At 41.1% G+C, this 17,352-nt stretch overlaps 1 protein-coding gene across 3 annotated transcripts in view; it reads left to right on the top strand.

Moving 5' to 3' along the window:
- Nucleotides 1-251: 251 nt before the first annotated feature.
- LOC115371928 (glucocorticoid receptor) overlaps nt 252-17,352 on the top strand; it is a 95,102-nt gene continuing 78,001 nt past the window's right edge. For 2 of the 3 annotated variants that reach the window (XM_030069552.1, XM_030069551.1), the window contains exons 1-2: nt 1,190-1,695; nt 4,871-6,141. In XM_030069552.1, coding sequence (XP_029925412.1) covers nt 1,642-1,695; nt 4,871-6,141 — 1,325 coding nt within the window. In that variant the 5' untranslated portion in view covers nt 1,190-1,641. Of the gene's footprint in view, nt 730-1,189; nt 1,696-4,870; nt 6,142-17,352 lie in introns of those variants that run through there. The other variant, XM_030069553.1, reaches the window with a different exon arrangement.

The following is a 17,352-nucleotide window of genomic DNA, read 5'->3' as shown; positions in this document are numbered from 1 at the left end:
CAGGAAGTGCGTTACTTTTGAAAAATAAAGGAATAAGGATTGTCCAACACAGCTGCTTTTGCCAACGAACAGCAATCACACTGCCTGTTAGCACATGTTTATCTGCAAATCAATTCTCCATTTTCGTCGTAGCACTCGGAATTATCCGTGAAACGTGGCAAAGCGCCCGTCCGATTAAGTTTTACTTTGAAAACCGTAACCGGAAGCTCCGTGTTTTATGCCGCTCGGCTTGACAGTGGTGGAACTAACTAGCCGCCCTGCCCTGCCTGAGTTTGCAGTTGTGTGCACCAGCCAGCAAGGCTATATTATGTAACTTTAATGTACTCAAGGGTTTCATGGCGCAAGAGCAGAATATTGCGCCCTAGTTCTGTCGATTTATTTTGGATTTATTTTGAAATTGCAAGTGACCGATCGATCACTTTTTTCTCCACCGGCGACGTGCGTTAAAAGTTGTCGACAGATCGGTTAAGATGGTACACAGTCGATCTTGCCAGCTAGGTCGACGTTGTTGACTTTTGTTTTAATTCCGGAGGATGTTTTCCTGTTTTACGGGGAAAGGGGTACGAGCAAAACCAGCTGACATTTCACCACGTAACCTTATAACAAGGACCGGTATTCGAAACTGACAAGATTGACCATCTGGACATCTGCGTCATTTCTCCATTTTTATCAAACTCGGACGGACAGGAGATGACCTAACCACTGGAGCACATCCTTTTTTGACTACAGGTATGCTGTTAGGTAGCGATATAACGATTTGCCATTGTATTTTGTCCCTGTAGATATGCTATCAGCTAACTGGTAACGTTAGGGCTGCCGGGGGAAGGCCGACGAGATGGTCGTCCACATCGCTGCCTTTTAGCCGCTCGGCTCACTGACAGCATTGCACTGCATGACACTGTACATATCTCCAGCAGTGTCCGGGGAACCATTTTATATCCATGCCATTACGAGAAAATATGGCACAAACTTTGATGGAGCAGCTGATTATTACTCTCCCCCGTCGTAATCGTGCGATCAGTGTAATTTCCCCTCGCAGCCAACAGGTTGCACTAATGCTGTGATATTGTACAGTGCTGCTGGGTAGGAAAAGTACAGTACAGTAGCCTAAGCCAGCGAGCTTCAAACTTTTTTTTTCACTTTTTCGTGAGCAATTCCCCTCCTCTCCTTCCTAAAAACCTACGCACTGGATCACGGATCTCAGTTTGTGGGGACGGTGCCCCCTTGGACTCCATTGCATTGTTAATTTTGGTTAGTATAGAGCTGCATAACTGCCTGTGCAGACTACAGTATACGCTAATGTAGGTAGGGCGCAGCCACGCGAAACCTATACTTGTTTATAAATACGCTCCTCCTGTGAGTGAAATAAAAGCGGCAACAAACTGCTCTTATTTTAGTGGAGACCCTGTGGAAACCGCGCCAAGGACCACTGTAGGTCCGCTTTGAGAACCACTGCATCCGCCTTCAAGTGTATAGGGTATATAGGCAGAGGAGGTACTATATAGCCACTGAGAAATGAACAGCTGTCCACAACATCATTTATGAGTGGTCTGCTATATGGAGTAATGTTTAAGGCGGAATGCCACGTCCAGTGCTTGAACAAAAAGCAATATCAAGTCAGCGACTTGTATTGATCACCAAATGACAGGAAATTATGTTGGCAACCTGAACTGCTTGAAGATGCATTATTTCAAGGTAACACCTGCTTTTTCGAATTTGACATTTCCAGCAATTCAAATGACAAGTTAACATGTGTTGAGGGATGATTAATAATCAGGTATGTCTGCCTGTGTGTGTGTGTGTGTGTGTGTGTGTGTGTGTCTGTAAGTATGTATGTATGCATGTATGTAAGTATGTATATATGTATGTATGTATATATCCATCTATCTATATATTTTAACATGTATCCAATGTCAACAATTGAGGTGCAGAGCACATGCATTATAGGGGCTGATGGATGTTTATTTCCTTGCCTCACCCATCCACCCAAATCCATTATAAACATGCCTGGATTACAAACAGGATTAACAACAGGGCACATGCCCTGTTGCTCCCTGTCCACCAAGGACGCTGAAAGTTCTAATCATGGCAATAACGTTGTATTTTGATTGCGAAATTGCATTCTTATTTGCATAGTTTCTTGGCCGTCTTGTTGGGGCAGGTGCATAATGTACAGGCTCGATACAGTAGGTGACTGACAAGCCCAGCAGCCCGAAGTGGGATAGCCCCTCTGTCATTACCAAAGATTTGACAAATGTTTGTCATTGCAGTTTTGTTGCAATATTTGTTTATCTTATGCACTCAGTGCCATACAACTATATGGCGGGATGTAAGGGTAATTGGCTGAAACACAAGCTAAGCCTAGGCATGCCTACACTAACTCTCGGCGTCTTGCACCTCTTGGCTCTGCTCCAAGTTGCATGCAGTTAAGCCTCAGTTTGTACAGTTTGAAGAAATAATCTGAACATTATGGTAATTATGTTGCTTAGAGGCTACATTTCTTGGTTTTCTTCTCTATTGATTTATTTCAGTCTGGTGTAAGCCGTTTGTTCTTTTGCCATATTCCAGTGTGGGCGTGAGAAGAGGAGATGACCTACTTGATAGGGTTGCTGTAATTTCTAAAAAAAAAAAAAAAAACAGCAAACAACTTAGGCATACACTCTTAGAAAACACTGTTCTTCGCACAGGGGTAAGGATCTACTGAGAACAATTTGACAAATAGTTAAAATCAATGACACCTTTATTTTAAAGAACCTTTTTAGAAGAAGCAGCCCTTCAGGACTTCGTTGGAGGGTGAAAAAAAGACAAGGTTAACCACAAAAACTTCAGTTTTGATGCCTTCTGGTTCCTGCGCTGTTGTCTGTTGGCTTTATTGTTAGAGCAACCTGTAAATGTCAACACCAAGCATTATTTAGTTGCTCAAGAACAAGGCAGTTATAGACAGACATATAATATGTACTCTCTGACATTTTACATTTACACTTAATGTAAACATTTTTTACACAGAACAACACATCTTAATTTATTCAGGGCCTTTAACATACTGACCTTCAAGCAGGTAATGAACTCTGACCCTTAATGCTGAAAGTGCTATGCTCTTGCAAAGTGAGTCATGCTGGCTGACCAAAGGTAACATGGGGGGTGTAGTGTTATGATGATTTTCACCCCAGCAAGTGCTAGGGGTAATGCATAAGCCAAAATATTTTCCCTAAAGAGAAGTTTTATCCTTAAAGAAAGTGATAGTTTTGATTGCATTCTAGTTTTACATCACTCTGAGCTCGCATGTGCTGCTGTGTATGTCAAACTAAGCTATTATGTTACATCAAACCAGAGGGATCAGAAGCACCATTATTCACATGGGACTCAAAACTGTGTCTCACAACACACAGGTTACGATGGTTTTGAACACGTTCCTCAACCACAACGCTAACCGTAGGGCTGATGTTTTTAAGCTATGAGTAGAGTATTTTGGTCAACACATTTCCTCATCTGCAAAATAAGTGTGACTTGTAATCAATCAGAGACAAACGTGATCATTTCCATGTCTGAGAAACTAGATCTCCAAAAGGAGATCATAGAAAGAGGAAATAGATAAAAAAAGGTAGGCTCAGTGTAGCAAAACACTCCAAGTCTGAGTTTAGCAGATTTTGGTGTTGAAAGGAAAGGTGTTACATAATTTTTTTTTTACTCCTTTTTTGTTACAAATGAGTTCCACCAGGATTTTTGTGTGTACTGTGCTGTCGCTATGCAGCATAACATGAACATTCTTTTACTACTGACCAAAAACCCTTTTTATTTCTTTATATTACTCATACTTATAGGATCTTAGATAACTTCACCTGCTGTACTAAGGAGACTTCAGTGTGTAACCACTAGGCTAACCATCTTTCTGTCTTACCCTTTGCCTTTGCAGGAGACTATGTAGACCCCAGATGAGGAGTATGTGATGTGTCAAGCTTGTGTGGACAGTTTACTGCTTTAGCTGCTCCTGTGGTTATTTATGAAATATTGAGTGTCAGAAGTTTCCAAAAGAGCTACACAGCCTCTTTGATCCAGTTGGCTTATTTTCAGAAAATATCTCCACCCCCTTTATCATTGCTCAGAGCTGATAATAAACCAGATGTCTCAATGAAATTGATTTTGACAATATTACTGATAATTTCTACATAGGTTATGTGGAATTATAAAATATAAAAAGGATCTTGATAGAACTCCATGTAAAGGTTCAGAGAGGAGCCACTGAAAGAAATATATAGAACACTCTGGAAGGCTTCAAAGAGGAACCCTTGCTGAAATTTCCTTGAGATGTTCAAGCAGGCAAGGGCTCTGTATTAAATGTTGTGGGATGGATGTTATTAGAACCTCGAGAACATGTGAGGGTTCTTTGCTAAATCCCTCTGAGATGGTATCATTTGTAACCTCTGACTGGCTTTGCTCCAAGAAAGATTTTGTAAGAGTTCTCGAAGGGTCCCTTCGAGATGGTTTTAAGGGTTCTAACCTTCAGATGTTGTTCCACATAAAGCCAAAAAGGGTTCTCCTGTGAGGGTAGGTCAAAGAACCCTATTTGGTTCTTGTTTGCCCTTTCAAAGTGTAGCTGAAAAACAGCCTGGCCTTGGCTGCCACTGTCAGTGATTTCAGTTGCATCGGTTTAATACACTTTATGATGTAGATGTTTCAAGAAAATCAATGAGATATTGCTAATTTCTCTTTGTGGTATGTATTTCCCTGTTGGTGATTTAGCAAATACACTGCAAGTCAGGTGGCAGCATCAACTTTTTGTAGTCTAACCTTCTACCCCCCACTCTCTCTCTCTCTCCCCCCTCTGCCTCTCCCACTCTCGCATCTCTATCTCTTGCTCGTTCACTGTCAGGATCAAGAAATGGATCAGGGTGGACTGAAGCATAGCAGTAATCGAGACGACAGCCTGACATTCGGAGAGACAGGAGACCAAGTCGGAGGAGAGACAGGTGACGCAGTTGGTTCACTGCACCCTTCTACAATGCACCTTCCTAACTGCGGATCCCAGCCCCAGCCCAGAGAGGCCCCCAACAAACTGGGTGGTACCAAAACCCAGGGCGAGCTTGGAGGCCTCATAGAGCCCTCCCACCAACGCGTCATAGGTGAGGGTTTAAACATGAAGGAGGGTAAAATCATCAGAATGCAGAAACAACCACAACAACAACAACAACAACGGGATACTGGTTCATTCAACATGGAGGACAATTTATCCTTCTTGGAGCAGAGCATTTCCGACTTGGACTGTACATCCACTTCTGTCATCAGCACCTCGGACACCTCTGTCCTGGTCAACCTCCCTTTGCCTGACCTTTTCCCGCAGCACGTCAAGCAGGAGGTGGATTTTTCTCTGGATAAGGACTTGGGCACTTATAGCGGGCACACTGGCCATGGCTCGTGTGACTTGGATAGCAACAACAGCCGCCTAATTGAAGAGAGCGACATTTGGCGTGACCTGGACCTTCCTGGCTCACTGCCAGACATCAGCGATTTTGAATTGGATACTGAGGTGGCACACTTGGATAATGTTCTGCATGACAGCGGCAGTGGCACCGTCAGCAGCATGCTAAAGGAAACCAAGTCTTTCAGTGGTAATGGAGGAAACTGTACCAACATGAACGGCACGGACCAGCAGCAGCACCCAGTACATCATCATCACCAGCAGCAGCACCACCTTTTACACCACCAGCAGCATCAGCTTCATCAGCAGCAGCAGCAGCAGCCTCCACCGCTCCTCTCCAGTGTTATGATCAAGGAAGAGAAGGATGCAGACGACTCTTTTGTCCATATTCGCACTCCTGGTGTGGTCAAACAGGAGAAGCAGGACGGTGCTAGCTACTGCCAGTCATCCTGTCTCCAGAACAGCCTGAGCTCTCTCCATGGTGGAGGACCAATGTCCTCCTCTATGGGTGTAGGTGGAGGGCCTGGCTACCACTACAGAGCTAACCCGTCCTCCGCTGTGGGTCTACCAGACCAGAAGCCTTTTGGCATGTACTCAAACCTGTCTCCATTGGGGGAAGGTTGGGTCAGGGGAAATGGTTACGGGGAATCTTCGGGGATACAGCGGGGCAATGATGGGCTGCCTTCCGCCTCCGCCTTGACGACTTTCTCTGTCAGCTTCCCCAGGTAGGTGTTACAGAGCTACGCTATCCTGCTCTGACTGTTTACTTTTCCTCTTTGTGGCAGAAAGGGGAAAATTGCTTCACCTTTCATATATTTGCTTTCATTAGTGGTATGCCTGAGTTTGATGTGTGTTGAGGGCATTCACTTTGTTTTTATTTCTAGTTTAAAGCACATAGAGCATGTCAGTCAGGCACAGTGGAATAGATGACAAAAAAGAAAAGAGGACTTGAGCTTTGCTCAGACTTCAGTCTGAGCAGTTTCATTGAGTGGGAATCAGGTGTCTATGGTTATTTTAACATTTCCTTGTTTGAAATCGGACATCATGTTGGATGTGATGCAGAAGCCAACTGGGCACGACTTTAGATGCGTGACATTTGATGTACCTTGTTTGACACCTCTATGGCACTGCAGGCAGGGCATGTGAAGTGTTAACACCAACACCAACAGGACGATGGCATTTTCACTTTGGCACTATGATGTGGATAACAGCCTATATTTTAAAGTGACAAATTCTATAACTATTTAACGATTTCAAAAAATGCCACTTAAAATATATGACTACAAATAAGAAATTAACAAATAAATATTCATCATAACACTCTGATTAGATCATTGTAAAGGTAAGTATATTATGTATTTTACATTTCACCAGGCCTCTTGTTTATGTCCCCAAAACTGAACCTAGTTTGGAATGGTGTTACAAGGCACACCTAAGCTTTTTGACCTTTGAAAACTATGGCTGCATTTGAAAATGTGGGTGCATAAGGCCTCCAGGGGATTTCTGGGTTTACACAAACATCAGCTGAATAACCAGGGAAAACAATACTCATATGTTACACAAAATACTCTGACACATTTTTTGCTGAGGTGGTCAGGGGCATAGCCACTGTACCTGCCTGGGGTGGATGGCACATGGTGCTGTTAATCTCCAGCAGCCAGACACAGCTGTGCACACAGTCTTCAGATTCATCAACATCAAATCACTTTCTAGGAATGACGTGACAAATGGAAAAGGAAATAAAAAGGAAACAAACTTTCTTGTTTTTTTGAATTCAACACAAGACAGGAGGATTTTTCAGAGCAGACAGATAAGGGTGGTGTGATTTAGGGGTGAGAGAAGTGCATTAAGTGTTTCTTGAAGAGTTGAGGGCTACAGCAGCAGATGGTGAATGCTTCCTCTATCTTGTCTGGTATGGGAAGGTAATATGGTCTTCATGTCCCCATTGGGGAGGCAGGATGGAGAGGAAATCCAGAGGAGTAAGAATATGCTAGTTGATGTTATAAGAATTGCTTTAAATAGACAGCAAGACGTTGCATAACAGTCATACAGTCTTCGTAATTAGGTGCTGTTGAAGTGGTTGTATGTCCTGCTAATGTTGACCTTAATGATTCAGGTGAGATTGAAACGTGCCTTGCCGTTGGCAGAATTTTCAGGCTGTTCTTATTCTTTGTCTTGCAAAGTAACTTTAGCGTACTACAATGGTCATGGTTTTACCATGCTTAACCCCCTGGTATGTCTCCTGTTACCACTGTCTTGCAGTAAGAGGGTATTTGTTACAAACCTATCACAGACGTAAATGATTCATCGTATAGAAAGCGGCTCAGAAAGCCACTGAAGTGAGTCCATGGGTGCAATGGTGAGACTGAGAAGTGTCTGGCAGACACACCTCACTTAAGCTGGAAAATACTATTTGATACCTCAATCAGCCATCAGTGAAAAGTCAAATGAGAGAGATTCTTTACAGTGACATACTTTCCAAATGTAATATTTTATCTTGTCAGTCTTTGTGAGCTTGGCTTGAAGAGATATTTGAGGATGTCATGTGAGCAGATCACGAGATGGTGTTTGACTAATGAAGGCATAATTCTGTGGTGCATCATTAGTACTGGCCTTCTGAACCAGGCAGTGAGGTGTTTGGCTTCGTCTGCATTTGTAAACAAGTCAAAGTTGAGCACAGCCATCAGCTGCTGTCATGCCATCCAGTGTGATTTTCCACTTTCAGATTATTCAGATTTCTCCTGGGTTGTTTTCCTGTTAACCAAAAACCATTTTGAAGCAGTCACTTTGTTATGGTTGTTAAGTGCAAACTGTAAAATCCCCAATCTCCTTCCTTCACGTTTTTTTCTTGGAAGCCTGACAGTCTTTCCCATACATATAGATGACGTGTTCCTGGAAGCCTTCTGCAGTGTCAGACAGGCTCACAACAGTATTTCCTAAACTGACACAATAGCTTATTAACAACTATTTGTGTCCACAGCTTTTCCCACTCGTGTTTATTGTTCCCCCTTTTGCCTGCTTGCTAAATGTATGAGAAGCTGCACACAGCATTGGACAAAACTCAAAGGAAGTGGAAGCAAAGACAAAGTTGAACTAAATATGCAATTTTTCTACTTGGGCTAATACAGCAACACGTGTGATAGAGGTAGAGAGTAGGAGTGGAGGGTGTACAAGAAATAATGTTGACTTATAAAACTACACCTGCTAACACAAAAGTGCTGTGGTGGCACAGTACGGGTAACTAAGAGCATAAATATGCCGAATAAAATATTTTATTCTCATGCAGATTTACCCACCAAAGTTAGAAAACCTTGGAGCTACTTCTTGGTATGAATGTACCTCACCCCACAAATGAACAAGTGAACAAATGAGTGAAGGAATGAACCAATGAACCAGCAAATCAGCAAACCAGTGGACTAACACTGACACTGAACCTGACATAGTGCCATCATGTCATGTAGAAATGATTATGTAGAATTTTTGTTATCTCTAATTATGTCATCTAAGCTAGACATAAGTGCAAATACCTAATCTTTCACGAAATGAGACTGCATCAAAATAGTAAATATTATGAGATTTATCAGAATTTACATTGTACTGTGGAGCTGAATGAGATGAACATTGACATGACTGTTTAACATGTGATTTTGTTTACTGCTCTGACTGGCTCACAGGCCACAACAAGAGGGAGACGCCCACCAAGCGTAGTCAAAATAGACTGACATTTATTAAAGTAAGTAACATGAGTAAACACAATGGCATGTGAAAATCAGTGTCAGTGATGTTTGGAATGTGAATGTGATTTCTAATGTGAGGTGCATGTTGTCAGTGGAAATCAAAACCAAGAGGGTCAGGTGAAAAAACAAGGCTTGGTAAATGGGAAGGAGATCAGAGAATGGAATCAGGGCAGGCGGGCTTAAGTAAGCTCTGGGACACTGGCCAGGTGTACCCAGTTAGTACTCAGTGGCACCTCAGCTCCACCTGTCCCAGGACCACAGGAGCACAGGGAGACACACCGGAGCCATCACCCTCCTCCCCCAGTAATTAATTGTACATAATATTGCATAATTACATATAATAGAAATTTAACATAATAATTTCTATCTAATATAGTGGCACTGAAAGCCATTAAACAATAATGTTGAATTACTGCACAGCAGTGGGTACATGGAAGCACCCTCTGCAAGAGTCAGGCTCAGTGTCACTGCTAGTCCATTGATTTGTTGCTTTGTTGGTTCACTGGTTCATCCATTTATTCATTTGTTCACTTGTCGATTTGTGCACAGTACTCTCTACAATGATCACTGCTCACAGTAGGTGCCTTTAAGGCGGCGCGGAGCCCAGGGGCCCCAGGGGAACCCTGGAGCCCGCTCTATAAAATCAACTTCATACACAGCATACACAAAATTTAAAAACATTTATATTACAATTATAATTATAATTATTGTGATGTTATTTTTATCTAGACTGTACCACCCAGCCCTCCTATAGAGGGTGTGTCACACTGTGAATATCAGAACAAATTTTATGCAGTAGGCTAAAGTGCATCCAAGAACCTTTGGCATAAGTAGGCCTATGGTTTCTGTGATGAACACCTTTATTTTGTACGGCCATTTGAAATCCATTTTTTCAGGTTCCATTACATTTTATTTTTTTTTCCCCAAATTCTGTCTTTTCCATTTTAAATTTTCTGAATTCTGTGTTTTACAATTCAAGTACATTTTGCCATCAAATGTCTCATCATGTTGTGGATGAATAAAATTTCAACATTTCAACAAGAAAAAAAATAATATTCATAAATTTGTAACACAATGTTGGACTATTTTTTAATCAAAGAAAGTACTTCAATAGTTATAAAACTGCTGATGTGGTTGTACTGCTGAGAGATTATTGAAGTGATGAGCTCCTCTTGCTGCATTCTGCCGCTCTGTGTGTGTGTGTGTGTGTGTGTGTGTGTGTGTGTGTGTGTGTGTGTGTGTGTGGAAGAGGGGCTAAGCCCTGCCCTTGGTGAAACACAGATTCTTTAGTCAGCAGTCAGAGGACAGAAGCTCATGCAGCAGTGTGCACATAGTTGACACCAAAATTTGTTAGAGACTTAGACATTTTTTTCCCTGTCATTTGGCTCAGCCTCTGTGGAAAAAATGCTTATAATGGTGTGGGAGAAAATAAGTTTTATTAATCACATCCACATTTTGGCAAATTCCATGATATTCTGTGTTTTATAGTTGATTGCATTTTTTCTACATTGCAGAAATCATAGGGCCCTAATTATGCATTTTACACATTGTTAGTTTTGTACGTGCCCTATCCTGAGTAAACTGTATATATATAAAAAAAGATCAGAGAATGGTTTCCTGGTTACCTCAACAGTCATCACAGCAACCAGCTCCATTTAGTTCATGAAACCCAGTGAGCCATGCTCTGTGGGAATTTTCAGCAGAGTTGGAACACGCCTTGGCCCAATCAGATTGCTTGGCTGGAGCTACGTGTTGTATAACAGATAATCAAATAGACAAATTGTTGTTGCTTCATGCCCAAGATGAAATGGCCTGGAAATAGAAATCCTGGAGCCAGGACTCTTAGTTTTCCTGGGTTGCCCTTCTTTGGATTTCACCTCCCTAAACTAATAGCTCAGTTGAAAGATTTCTGTCAAGTGATAGTCTGAATGATAGTTTGGAAGAGGTATGACACTCCCTCCACTAAATAAATACTTAGTTATTTACTTACCCTCATCATGCTTGCCAGCTGAGACCAAATTCCTGTTTACAGTTCAGGCCTGGCAAAACATAGAAGACTTTATTAAGAAGAGTGCAACTCTGCGAGTGGAGTTCCCTTTGGAGGAAACTTAAAACAGGAACCTGCACTCAAGCTCAGGCAGTAGAATGGGAAACAGAATAATGATGAGCCTCGAACAGTAACCACAGACAAACTGTACATTTCCCGTGTACAAACACCAAGTCTTTGAGGTGTTTAATGCTCTTTGCTGCCTTTTAGTGTGGATTTTTTAAACCCCTTGGATGCTGCATAATGGATGAAAATTTTCTCAGAGCTTGACATCTGTGCACTGAGTCATATCAAAGTGTGTTCTGAGTCAACCAGCCAGGCGAAGTAAGGGTTAAAAAGCTGGTCCCGGCTCTTGTTTGTTGCTGTGCGCTGGTGTGTCAGTGTGTGCTGGAGCGGAGTAGTGGATGGCAAGACAGAGTGTGTCAGTGTTTGCATGTGTGTGTGCGTTTGTGTGTGTGTGTGTATGTGTGTGTGTGTGTGTGTGTGTGTGCGCACAGGGAGGCGAGGGAGGCTGAGAGTCCACGTGTACAGATCTGCTGTGGTGTGCTGCTGCTTCCCTCTCCTCAGTCTGTCAGTCAATCACTTTCCTCCTCTTCCCCTTTCAGCTCTGATGGGCCCCTCACAACTCTCCATCATTCCACAGAGGCACGCACAGGCCACACGTACTAAGCTGTCTGTGGGAATCAGCACACACATACACACACACACACACACACACACTCACAGAGCTGTGAAGTAGTGAAGTAAATATACTTCATTAAATATTTTTCCCATCTTTTGTGCTTTACTTGACTGTTTATATTTCTGAAATCATTCACGTTTACTTTGCAATTTCAGAATAAAATGCATACTTTTACTGTGATACCTTTTTCCCAAACATCTTCGTTACTCGCTACAAAATAAAATCTTGTAAATGAGAGGCGCGTTGACGCGTTTGGTCGACAGGCAGCATTGCAATCAAGCAGTTGTTTGGGCGACCGAAGGGTCCTGCCAACGTCTCTTGTATTACACAACGGTGCTGCTCGGTAGCTGTCGATAGTGATTGATCCAGGATAACGAGATGGTGGTAGCAACCATCCCTTCCAGGAGTCATGCTCCCCCGGCCCCACCTGTTAGAGATGGCGAAGAAAACGAGCACCTTTAGTCCAAAAACAGTGTTTGGTTTTGTTTCAGTTAAAGATTCATTGTACCAGATTAAATGTCTCTTCTGTGTGCCGGAAATAAAGAGACACTGGTGCTTAGAAACACGCTTTTAATGCTGGCATTTGATGTTTATTTGTGAAAAGATGCACAGTTTAGAGATGCAAGACACCTTGACAACAATTTGTACACTTCTAACAGTTTACAAGAGAACTTAAAAAAAAAAAAAAAAATTGTATATTTTTGCTTTTTTATTTTGAAAGTGTGTCCAGATTAGCAGCATAATGGAGGTTGCAGTGCCAAGTACAACTTGGGATATTTTTTGTTAGGAAATTGTGTGTACTTCTTATTTAGGGGAATTGTGTGTATTATAATGTGTGTGTTTATCTATATCTGTTTATCTATATCTAAAAATCATATTGTGATTAATTTTACAGATGTTGTGATTGTAATATGATTCACGATTTTAGTTGGAATTGAAGGAAGTATAATTTTTGCATCATAATTTCATTTTCACTGAAAAGGCTATTATTGATAGATAACTATCTCTCTGTCGATAGGTATAGATGCATTTACTTGCACTTTTTATACGTAAGTATATTGAATATCAGGTACTTGTAAGACTTTTACTCAAGTAGTATTCTTATGAGTGACTTTTACCAAACTAATATTTTAGCAAGATATCTTTACTTTTACTCAAGAATGACTTTTGGATTCTTTTTACAAGACTGTACAACACACACACACACACACACACACACACACACACACACACTCATGTTATATATGTGTGCTGAATACACTAGACTCATACACAGGTGGTGATGCACGTGAGCTGCAAATTCTTACACATCCACATCTTTATGCAATGTAATTATGCAAATAATTTGTTTATATGTGCATGTGTAAAAAAAAAAAAAAAAAAAAAAAAAAGAATCGAGCTGAATGTATGAATACCTTTGGCTTATTTGATTTTGTGTCCTGTTTTGCCAGGGTTTTCTTAGTATGGTAATGTTATGATAACGCTGTGATGCTTACAATGGATCACATATTTTATATGTCTCACTTTGCTATTTATCCATCAGCACTGGACGGTTATTTACGTAGCCTGCAGGCCTGCCTATTGTTTGAAATCTCTCCAGATATTTGAAGTTCTTTAGCTGCTGTGGATTTTTTGTCAGGCTTCAAAGAAGCAATTGTTCCTCAATATAGAAAATTCTTGATTTAGTCTAGCAGGGCCTAGTCAAACACAGATTGTAGCATCTTAGCACATGACTTATCTTAAGATAGCAATTCATAGAGAGCACCAGAAGCTCTGCAACAATGAGTTATGTGTGCATATTTCACCTCTGCATTTAAGTTTGCTTGTCCTCGGTTGCCTGCAGCAACATGAGGAGCTGAGTTTGGTTCCAAATAGTATATCTGCCAACTGGAAAAAAAGTGATACCTACTTTTAAAAAAAAAAATGATTTAATAACAAAAACACATATAGTTGCATTTTTTGATGGATAGAGTGCACCCACCTGTTTTATAAACTTGCAAAAGTGGCCATGCTGTTGCTGGCCCAGCTGTTGGCTTTAGTTGCTTTAGTTCTCTTGGTAAGGCAGCAGACTTTTGGGTTCTGGCACCGGCAAATGATTGCAACAGAGTTTGACTCTTGATCTCAGCAAGCACAGAATGTTGACATATGCTATTTAACTGATCAATTTAAAAGATAACATTTTTCCACCAGGCTGCTCCGAAAAATGTTACGCCCCGCACCCAAAATTAGTCTTTTAGTTAGGTAACATTTATTGATGTTGCACACAGACAGGAACAGGCCTAAAGAACAGACCCAGTGTTTCCATCAGGATGTCGGTCTACTCCCACGGCGTAGGGAGGGGGCAGGGGGAGTTATTGATGACCTGTTATTGATGTTGTCAGGGATTGATGTGCTGTCATACGTGCAATGAATTATGGTTATTGTAGTTCACTTGCGCTTTTGGGACCCGGCAATATTAAATCTCGATCGTCTTTAAACTACATTGACCAAAACTGTGAGCTTTATGCATCACTCTAACAAGGTGCATTTCACATATCAGTTCTTGGAGCTGAACCAAAATAAAATGGGCACTAGTAACTGGAGCAAAGGCACAGCATGAGAAAGTGATCTCACATCTAGCTTCTCTTTTACAGTGTGTATAGGCTAAACTTAGACCAGGAACTTGATTGTGATTTAAATTTTGAGCCCTGTTTTGGGAAAAGTTACGAAAACTGCACATTATCACCTGCATTATAACCAGTATCATATAACATGACATTTTTTATGTCTTTTAAACAGAAAAATTTGTCCCTGCAAACATTACCTGCACACCTGGACTTTTACATGGCTGTTTTTTGGTCTTTAAACAGCGACAGTAGGGCAGCCATAATGTGTATTTGAATGCAGCTGCAAGTGTTTGAACCAGCACCTAAAAGAGAGCTCGCACAATTCCCAAATTAAAGTCATTGCACTGGTTACTGGTTAGTTTTAGGAACGATTGTTAGGAAGATTGTTGTTTTACTGATCTTCTAGTCGTCCCATGGCCTTGCTCCAGACCACATTAAGGACATGTGAACCAAATATGTGCCTGGTGAAGCCCTCCGGTCCACATTCTCATTGTTTGCTCGTTCCTAAAACAAGGACAAAGACTTTGGGCAAAGCTGGACCATATGAAGTTCATGAACCTCATATGGTCCCAAACTCTGGAACAATATCCCACTGTATCTGAGAGCTGCTAAATCAGCGGAGGCCTTTAAATGCGCTCTCAAAATGCACTTTTTTGGCCTTGGTTTAACTTAGGAACAGTTTGTTGTAACAGGTGCTGAGTTGTGTGAAAGAATATAGACTGGGGGCATTTTACACTCTTGAAACGTGGCATTTTACATTTAAAAATGCTTTTTCTCATGTTTTTGTTTCGTTGTATTATTTTTACTGTTTTTGATAATTAGATTTTTTTCCTCTGCTGTTTTCTGTATTTTGTTGCATTTCATTTGCTCTTGTACTCTTGTGTAAAATTATTTTGTTTATCTTTTCCTGTATTTTGTTGCATTTTATTTTTACACCTCCCATGTGAAGCACGCTGTATTGCATTTTAATATGCAAAATGTGCTATATAAACAAACTTTAATTTGATATTGTTTGGTTTTGATTTGATCACAGCAAACAAATTGAAACCAAAACAAAAAAATGATTTGGCGGGCTGTTAATTTATCTGGGCAGCAGATTTATCTGTGGAAATCACTCCAGACACTGTCACTGTATCCACAAATGCAGTCTGTCAGTCGCTGCCACGAGAGCAGCTCCAGGATTTTACTGACTTCAATTTGGCTTTCTTGTTTTTGGCTTTCCACATGAAGTTTTACAGCATAGGAATAGCGTTGGTGATGGGCGCCAATTTTTTACACTGTTTTCTTAACCTGACATGCATACTCGGTGGTCATTTCACAACAGGTAGTTAGGCAAGAGGCAGATAAAACTAGAGCCAGACTCATGTCTCTTTACTCAATGTCCTGGATTTGTAATCTCAGATTATGCCAACCACAATCCACATTGTTTGTTTGAGTGCCTGCTGCCTAATAGTCTTAGTGATAACTTATGTTGTATGCAGGACTGTTTGTTTTTTTTGCTTTGTTCTTCACTGTGTCTCTCTTCTTAACTACTACCTTTCTTTCATATTTATTCCCTTCTTCCTTTGTCATTTCCAAGAGTTTGTTGTGAAGGTGTAGCCAGCCAGGCCCAGAAGAGTGGCTCTTTGCTTTTTCTTGAGCCATTGCATGTTTAAGTGGGGCACAAATATCCATGCTAGATCAAATTGTTGAGTGCTTGGAAATATTGCATCATAGCCTCATTCAGGATCCTTCTGTGTAGAGGGGTACCACAATGCAAATGCAATGCAAATATATCTAGGAGAAAAAAATGTGACCCTGAAGCCACTCAAGTTGAAAAATAGCTCTATTATTTAAGTTGGGCTTTCAAAGCTTACGTGTGTTGAGGCTCCTGCCGTATCTGATTTTCAGTCGCTGCGTCTCTTTAAAGATTGGGCTGATTTCATATCAGCACATTTGCTCAAAGAGGCTTTATACATCTGCGCTCTGAGCTCGCTCCTGGACACGCCAGCGCTCAGAGCCATCGGCGCAGAGTCTGCGCCGCAGAATATGTGTTACCCAACAAGATGTTCTTTAATTCACTCCATCTTGTGTTTTTCCTTCAGCGTCTTTCCTCCTTGTTTCCTCCCTCCTCTTTGGAGCCTACTGTATTGAGTCTTTGAAGAAGGCTTTGGCTGAGGTTACGGCAGTGCAGGGCAAGAAAGGAGGCCTAGGCCTCTTAGCCGCCAAGCTGTTTCTTTTTTAAGGCTGATTGGTGGCCGGTGCCTTGTTTATGCTGGTGTTGGGTGTCATGAACATATTCTAGGCCTATGTAATGGAGCAAATCACATGATGGACTTAAACTCTTCAGCAGGATGAGGCAGATCTGTCTATTGTCCCTTCCATACAAATAAAAAAAATACAAATAAAATAAAAATAAAATAATACATATCTGTAAGTTATATTTAATTTGTCAGAAATGTAGTTTTGAAAAGCCATGTTAAAATTTGTTTATTTAACATGATGTTATACCACACTGTTCTTCCTTCAGAAAAAGAGCACTAACTGCATTCATAGAGAAAGTGAGAACAGTGACACAAAACTCCTGTCCAGCCCAAAGTGTTTTTTGTTTGTTTGTTTGTTTGTTTTAAGTGGGTGGTTTGTTTAGTTGTATTGTTTTTTTCAAGTATCCTTTTTGCTGTTTGCCTTTGTAAAACAGCAGACATCACATCATAGAGATTACATTTTTTTTTTTAATATTCCATTTTCTTTCTCCACAGGCACATGGTCATGTATACACACCACATACACACATAATGAATACACACAAGCACAGTTAACAAAGCCGTCATCCCACATCATGTGATGGCAGCGGATGGATGGCAGAGCTAGCTAGGAGGCACTTC

The sequence above is a fragment of the Myripristis murdjan genome, chromosome 14 (genome assembly GCF_902150065.1).
Source record: "Myripristis murdjan chromosome 14, fMyrMur1.1, whole genome shotgun sequence".
Lineage (NCBI taxonomy): Eukaryota > Metazoa > Chordata > Actinopteri > Holocentriformes > Holocentridae > Myripristis > Myripristis murdjan.
Note: the sequence above shows the minus strand (reverse complement) of the source record. Positions and strands in the feature narration are given on the sequence as shown.